Below are 8,593 nucleotides of genomic sequence, written 5' to 3'. Positions count from 1 at the left end.
ATATCCACTTCGCCTTTCGTCTTATCCAGGAAGGAAAATGGAGATGAAAGAATTATTACAATTTGGGCCTCTAGATTGGGTGTTGAAGATGCAAACTTATCTATGTCCTCTGATTTTCTAGTTTATTCGTGACAGTTAAACCACTGAAGACTCTTGCATTTGGCCTAAATTCTTGAGAAATTTGGTGATTGACTGTTAAGCATACCCGAAATCCTTGAGCACTGAAGCTGTTGGTTTACAATCACCTGAAAATTGAACTTTTCTAACAAAATATGCTCTTTCCTTGTTATCTAATGCGTTCTTGAACTTATGTTACAGTGATTAATGAGTCAATATTTCTGTGAACAGTCAGATATTCTGGTTTGGAGATTTGAATTATCGCATCAATATGTTGGACTCAGAAGTAAGGAAGCTTGTTGACAAGAAGCAGTGGGCTGAGCTTCTCTACAATGATCAGGTATAATGCATAACTGTAATCATGTTGTAAATCATTCCGCCAGAGTTGGTTTTACATTGCTTTAGCCACTATTCCTATCATTGTGGTTGATATAAAGTGGATAAATTGTTATGTTAAATCATGAACTATTACATTTTTGTTGTTGATGATGCCTACTAGAATCTCACTAAGCCTGCCACACAACCAGCAGCATTTTTACTAAGTGCTACTTTCATTTTGATATCTATACTGTAAGTGATACAAAACGACATAATATGAGCGAACTCATTGCAGTTAAGCAAAGAACTCCGGAATGGGCATGTTTTTGATGGATGGAAAGAAGGGATCATAAACTTTGCACCTACATACAAGTATGAGATTAACTCTGATAGATATGTTGGTGAAAACCCTAGAGAAGGAGAGAAAAGGAGATCTCCAGCATGGTAAGTGATGTTTTCACGAATTGAATCGTTTCATAATTTTCAATTTAACGACACTATCTGCTGCTCTCAGCTACAAATCTAGAATAGGACCTAAACACAATGAACTCTTTTCTTTGGACCAGTTATGAAATGATAATAACCAGAGATCTAATAATATATGAATCTGTGCACAAAATTTCTTCAACATCATTCTCCACATTCTTTTCGCTAATAGTGTTTAGTAATGCACCAACAGTCATCCTGGCTCTCTTTAGTTCGCATGACCATTGTGAACGCATATTAAGATACAAACTTGTAACCAGATTGTATCATGCACTCATCTGCATCATAATTTGTGGGAGAATACATTTATCTTTTGTACTACGTAAATATGAAGAGAGTTAACAAGAACCTGCATGTTCCACAGGTGCGATCGGATACTTTGGTTTGGAAAAGGCATTAAACAACTTTTCTATAAGCGAGCAGAGATAAGGCTATCAGATCATCGACCTGTCAGTTCAATGTTCAACGTTGAAGTCGAAATCTTTAATCAACGCAAGCTCCAGAAAGCACTTAATTTCTCCAGTGCGGTCGTACATCCTGAGGTTTTTCTTGATCAAGTTGACGATTACCAACTTTAGCATGTAGATAGCTACAAATCCTAATAACAGGGGGGGTGATAACATATGCCATCTTCATTTTCTTCAGATGGAAAATTTTGTGCACGTCTTTTGTTTTGATTTTCATCAAGATGTAGAGGTTTGCTTTCATTTGGAATTCAAATAGTTGTGCTCATGATGTATAAAGACATAACATTAGGATTTCTGCTTAATTCTTATTCATTCTCTTGGATTACAATACTGTGAAGTATAAATATATTTGATGTTAGGTTATCAGGGATAAGTGTAATCTGCGCTACTCATCAGGAAGATGAGTAGATTGCTCGTACCTCTATGTTCATACATGGGTGCCTTCAGCTAGCCAGGAGTGGGCTGTTGTTTATGCTCTCCCCGCCGTTGGTGTACACTCAATACATGCGCACGCATACAATACATTTATAATAATAAATAAATTAAATAAAAAATTATATTATTGAAGGTAGGATTTTTAATGGGTAGGATCTTACCCTATTCGAATCCATGTCTAAAAGAAACTCAGAGATTGCCCAATTCCCTCAAGATCCAGTACCGTTGTTTTGGATCCAATTTTTTTGGTCCGGGTAGGACCTAAATCCATTACCGAATTGTTTTTTAAAAAACTAATATAATGTTAGATTTTTAGTTATAAATTATTATTAATCAATAATTAAGTTTTTATAAATTATAAAATTACTATTTTTTGTTATAGATACAGATATTAAGGTATTTAATATTTATATATTATTTTTTATTATATTTATATTTATTATAATATATATATACACATCAAAATTTGGTATTTGGATTCGGTTAATCGGCAAAAAAATCAAAATTTTTTTAAGAAAATAATTGAATATCAAATTGAGTTTTTAGTTTGGTATCGGTAAAAACTGAATTTTTGATTCGACCAATTTTTGTTCCAATCAAAATTTTTTTAAGAAAATAATTGAATATCAAATTGAGTTTTTAGTTTGGTATCGGTAAAAACTGAATTTTTGATTCGACCAATTTTGGATCCGTTAACCAAATCCAAACCCAGTGTATAACTTTTGAATGTTTACTTTTAGTGTCAAATTGTGTTACAACATGTGAATAGCAGAGCCGCTTCGTTCTCCATCCCTGGCATTGCCGCAGCCAACTACACCGATGTGGGCCACTAGGAGGAGGACACTGCATTAGATTAGAATTTTATTTTCTACTTTTCAATTTTGAAACAAAATTGTAGTGAATGTTGTTAGATTTTTTATTATTTACACATTTTTTAAATTTATATAATCTTTCCCCTAATTTAATTTCATTCCATTCCAATTTTTAAATCAAATTTAGATATACAATTTAACTAAAAAAGATTTTTTAAAAAATTTAAATTTATATATATAAAATTTTGCAACGAATTTTGGATACATCAGCTAGTTACAAATACAATTCAATCGTCAGTCCAACTTGTCAATGCAAAACCTATTGCAACAGTTCTGTATCCCTATCCCAAATTTCCGCACTCCAAATTGTCGGACAGTGGTCGTAAGTTACTTCAAATATAATCCATCCAAATGACTGCTGTTTTACAACCGTTCCTAATGTCCCGACGGTTTGTGCTCTCCCATTGCAACGGGTCCTTTTTATGTTGCAATGACCGTCGGAAAATATAGATCGAGCATCGGAAATTCTATATAGTCCCGTCGCAATTGCTTGGTTTATGCATGAAGAACTCTGGTGTAACATTTATGAAGTTTAAAGTCAACTTAAGAAAATCAAACGTCTTTCAAGAATTAAATATTGTAATTTACGGTGAAAAGTTCAATGATTTGTACGAAAAGCAAGAAAAATAGAGGATGTAAAAGATGATAAAATGAGGTGGGCTTGAAAAGTTGGTAAGAACTCGTCACTCACGAGCTTACATTCGTTGGATCATTTTTCGATTTATGCGTGTCACCTTACGTAAGGATCATGCTAATCTTATTTGTATTGTTCCAATTTTATCCAATGTTCTCGAAGGGACTTACTTACATTCGTCGGATGACGTGAAGTACGAAGCAAATACGACATTATTTTTGGGAGAAATAGAAAGAAAGAAACCTAATTAATCTCAACCATGAAATATTAAGAAACTTAGAGTTTAATGCAATTTATTGATATTAATTAGGTTTCTTTCTTTCTTTCTGTTTCCCGAGCAGCTGGTAAATTGTATTAAATCAGTACAACTTATATAACTATGTATTAAAACTTATGTTTTGTTAGAAGAAAAACAAAAGAAACTTAATTATTATTTAGTACTTCCACTAATTACGTGATGATGAGTTAAATGCAAAATGGTCACTGATCAGTTCTATGTCAACTATCGTGTGGGATCCCTTGTAATGGGGAAAATTATAGTTTTGATCACTCCATTTAAACTGTTAAGTGATGGATAGAAAACCACTTTTAAAAGGTTAAAGGTGGTCTTTCAGAAGTGTTTTTTCATCACTCGCTTAACAGTTTAAACAGGGTTGGAATTAATAGTACAATATTTTTTCTTTCTATGGGACCAAAAGTATTGAGTCCGTAAAGTGTGGGATCAAAATTGCAATAGTACCTATTCGGTGGGATAAAAAGTATAACTTTTCCCCTTGTAATGTTCAAAAAGTATTTTAAGTTTTCTTTGATTAAGAAAAGGGATAGTTACACCCCCTTCCTTTGAGATTTGGTGTAATTATACGTAAAATACCTATAGTTTAGAAAATTATATCTAGTATCCTTGAAGTTTGCTTCCGTCTAACAAATAGATCACGCCGTTAGTAAAAGTTCATTGAATTTGCTGATATTAAATAAAAAAAACTGAATAAAAATTGATATTTACTCTCGTTTGATTTATTACTGATTTATTGCAAATCAAATAAATTTTTCCGACTAAACTGCCCTTATAACGATGAAGATATATCTCTCCACATGCATTAACATATGAAGACGTATTATTTGGCATGCAATAAATTAGTAAAAAGTCAATTGGGAGTAAATATAGATTTTTATCTATTCTTTTTGTTAATATTAATAAATTAGGTGAATTTTTTACTAACAAAAGGTCTTATTTTTAAGACGGAAGTAAACCTCAAATGTGTTAGATATAATTTTTCAAATCTAATTAAAATCACACCAAATCTCAGGAAAGTGAATATAATTATCCCTTAAAAAAATTAGAAATTATGAAGAAAAATTTGTAAGTTTGTAGGTGAAAATATGACAGTTAATAACAATGAGAGGAAATTGCTAAAATCAAATCACAGTAATTAATTATATATGCTCAACAGCTCAAACTTACAATATGATTCCATTTTACTCAATCTTCCATAATCACAATCAAATTTAATTTTATTACTAACAAATTTGTTTAGATGCCTCATTTCATCCAAGTAAATTAAATTGCTTCACTCGTAGGGATAACCTGTAATTTTGACGGCGAATTTTGTCATGTTGGAATTCAATTTAACAATCGAGCCTTATAATTTAAAAATATTATCACATTAAAAATAAAATTTATCGTAAATTGTAAAACTGACAAGATTTCAGCAAGTATACTTTACGCGATCGAGCTTCAAATTCTGGGATCAAAAGTGCAATTTTTCCTTACTTATAGTATTGTGTTACAAGTCATCATAGTACCACCTCTATAAATACCATTGGTTTGGCCCTGAATTGAGCAACAAAACTAGAACAATCAAGCAAACAAATGGAATCTTGGGGCACCACACTCCTCCTACTGTTCTTTGCAAACCTTTTGGTCTTGGGGGTCTCCTCAACTCAAGATCACGACAAACATTTCCTTGAATGCCTAATCGATCAGTTTCAAAGCTCAAATGCAGACCCATCCAACGTTGTTTACAACCCAAACAATGCATCATATGCATCTCTTTTGCTAGCACCAAATCTTCGACCGGAATCAACCTCCCCATTGAGACCCCTTCTCATCGTCACCCCATATTATGAACATGAAATTCGAGCAGTAATTTACTGCTCCAAGAAGCTCGGGACACAGATGAGAGTCCGAAGTGGGGGACATGACTATGAAGGACTTTCATACATTTCTGGGATTCCTTTCGTCATTTTAGACATGAGGAACTTTCGATCAGCATCAATAAACACCAAAGACAAAACTGCATGGGTTGAAGTAGGCATGACGCTCGGGCAGTTGTACCACACAATTGCTCGACATAGCAAGACTCTTGCTTTCACGGCAGGCGTTTGCCCAACCGTTGGCCTAGGAGGGCATATATCTGGCGGTGGATACGGCATGATGTCCCGGAAGCACTCCATTGCCGCTGATCACATCATTGATGCTAAAGTAATGAATGCTGATGGACATATTGTGGACCGCAGGTCCATGGGCGAGGATCTATTTTGGGCCATTCGAGGAGGTGGAGGTACTAGTTTCGGTATAGTCCTCGCATTTAAGTTGCAGCTAGTTACCATCCCCGAAACGGTAACTGTTTTCAAAGTCTCCAGAACGTCGGAACAAAACGCAACCAGCTTGGTACACAAGTGGCAGTACATTGCAGACAGGATTGATCAAAATATTTTGCTCAGGCTTTTCTTGAGAAGCATCACGTCCCCGATACATGGAAACAGGACGATACATGCTACTTTCACTACCTTGTATCTTGGTCGAGCCCACGATCTCCTACCAATAATGCAAGAGAAGTTTCCAGAACTTGGTTTGGTGCAAGAAGATTGTATCGAAATGAGTTGGATAGAGTCGGCACTCTATTTTGCAGGTCTAAGAAATGAGTCCCTTGACATTTTGCTGAGTAGAACTCCGACAGGCATATTTGCTCGGAATTATCTCAAAGGTAAATCTGACTACGTGAGACAACCCATACCTGTAACTGGACTAAGAGGGATGTGGAGATTTCTTCATGAAGAGGATGAACATATGGCTGAACTGCAGTTCAGTCCATACGGAGGGGCATTGAACGATTACTCCGAATCTGAAACTCCTTTCGCACATAGAGCCGGTTTTATATTCATGATCCATTATGCAGTTACCTGGAATAGCTCAGGAAACAGTGAATTAGAAAGGCACATGAACTGGATCAGGAGATTCTACAGCTACATGGCCCCTTACGTTTCAAAAAACCCCAGAGCAGCTTATTTCAACTATCGGGATCTTGACTTGGGGACGAATAACGAAGGAAACACAAGCTACGCACAAGCCAGTGTTTGGGGGCTCAAATACTTCGGGAACAATTTCAATCGATTGGTTCGTGTGAAAACTAAGGTTGATCCCTCCAACTTTTTCAGAAACGAGCAAAGCATTCCACCTCTGTCTTTGTGATAAAAGAAAGGTGTTCATCGTTGCTCACCATAAGCCCTAATTACGTAATCACTGAATAAAACTGTTCCGTGGAATTAATCAAAAAATAAAATAACCAGATCCGATTGATCTTTAGAATTTAATTTTTGGTGTTGTCATGTTTGTTGTAATATCGTGTATTTTACCGTACCATTATTTAAGGTATTATTGTGATTGTTGTTAATTTAATGTACAAATGAACAGGACGAACAAATCCGATACAGCAGGTCCTAAATTTTTTTGTTTCAAAATTCATCTGTATTTCAATTGGAAACAATCCAATAGAAAGGCTATATTTTTTCGTCTCAAAATCAGTAAGAAATACATCTATATATACTGATGTATCCTTTCATTTATGTTCTATTTTCTTGCATTATTTATACATCTATAAAATTCTCTTTATTTATACATCAAGCTTTGAACTTTTATTTATTTTATATTATTAATAATAATTATTTTAAATACAACTAGTTACTCTGATATCGAATTCGAGCAATTGAGGAACTGCAATCAACCCATTCTGTCTGATGAATTAATTTGGAAGAGGTGCATCGCTATATAGGTAATAATTGAAACCCTTTAATTTGTTGTTCTTGTTCTTTTTGGAAAGAAGATAACGTACAATTTTGATATTCTAATTTCATATGTCTAGCAAGGTAATGGTCAACAGTTTTATTGCAAGATTTTAATTTGACGTGTTTGTTGATTTCATAGTAAGATATTATTTCTAGGATTCTCACTGTTTATACATATTCTTGGACCTGTTTGATCTATTTTTATTAATTGTTGTATATAATTTTTCTTTGAAGCCATGCACATGAGATTAATTATGATTATATTCTATTGAGTTGTTTTTCAGGATATGTTTTTATGTACGTGCATATATTTAATTAGTTAAAAAAATTTAAAATAATTGAGGAGGTGAATGTATTAAAAACATCTACTGGGGAGCATGGGAATTAGGCAAGTGTGAGGATGCTTTTGTAGATTGGCTTGAGTCGGCGTGCATACATGGATGATGAGAATCTTATATATAATTGGGCTGTACATGACGAGGAATTGGTACAGAAATATTATGATGGTTTGGCCGGCCCGATTTCTATTAAGGAATTGGTTCAAGCCCGAGATGTTCAATGAACAATGAAATCGATAATAAAATATTCAACGGGGTCATATTCTATATCGACCAGGCTATTCGTGCACTTGCACACCAACTCGCTGATGCAAGTCAAATGGTAAATACCTTTTTTAGAGCAGTTGAGTGTTCTAGCTTCAAAAGTTCTCCTCCAATAATGATTTTTTGTTTTATCCACATAAGAGCTAAATAAAGCTATCTCTAGCAAATTTAGACAAAATACCAACTTGTGTCTCTTTGAGTCTTGCTAGAAACTCAAAAAAGTGAGACTAAACAAACACTTCTATGAATTAGAAAGTGTTCTAGGTTTCTTAAGGAAGTCTTGATTGAATTTCAAGCTTTTAGAAAAAGGATGAAGTCAAAGAGAGATCTAGAGAGAAAATGAAGCAAAACAAAATACACACCAAGAAGATACATATATTAACATGGCCAACCATATAGTAATTTATTAGAGGGTATATAATGCTTCAAGTCAAGAGTAGGTGAGTCCTACTCATAAGGATCCAAATCCTTTTCTTTAATGCATGATTGGTGGTTATAGTCCCTTAAGGCTTGACTACAATTTTAACTAAACATTCTTTGATACTAAAAAAACAGTCTTCTAGCAATAGATTTTTCCAACAGACATGTCGGCTGCAA

The 8,593-nt window shown here is 34.2% G+C and overlaps 2 protein-coding genes across 4 annotated transcripts in view; both read left to right on the top strand.

Annotated features, from left to right (window-relative positions):
- The window catches only part of LOC105155946 (type I inositol polyphosphate 5-phosphatase 2), a 6,126-nt gene extending 4,244 nt beyond the window's left edge, over nucleotides 1-1,882 (top strand). For 2 of the 3 annotated variants that reach the window (XM_011071934.2, XM_011071935.2), the window contains 3 exons: nucleotides 349-457; nucleotides 731-879; nucleotides 1,286-1,882. In XM_011071934.2, coding sequence (XP_011070236.1) covers nucleotides 349-457; nucleotides 731-879; nucleotides 1,286-1,499 — 472 coding nt within the window. In that variant the 3' untranslated portion in view covers nucleotides 1,500-1,882. The remainder of the gene's footprint in view (nucleotides 1-348; nucleotides 458-730; nucleotides 880-1,285) is intronic. The other variant, XM_011071931.2, reaches the window with a different exon arrangement.
- Nucleotides 5,200-6,902, top strand: LOC105156286 (berberine bridge enzyme-like 18). The gene has a single exon (XM_011072383.2). The coding sequence runs from the start codon at nucleotides 5,200-5,202 to the stop codon at nucleotides 6,799-6,801; it is 1,602 nt and encodes a 533-aa protein (XP_011070685.1). The 3' UTR covers nucleotides 6,802-6,902.

This window comes from Sesamum indicum, linkage group LG2 (assembly GCF_000512975.1).
Source record: "Sesamum indicum cultivar Zhongzhi No. 13 linkage group LG2, S_indicum_v1.0, whole genome shotgun sequence".
Taxonomy (NCBI): domain Eukaryota; kingdom Viridiplantae; phylum Streptophyta; class Magnoliopsida; order Lamiales; family Pedaliaceae; genus Sesamum; species Sesamum indicum.
This window is presented reverse-complemented; position numbering and strand designations above follow the sequence as displayed.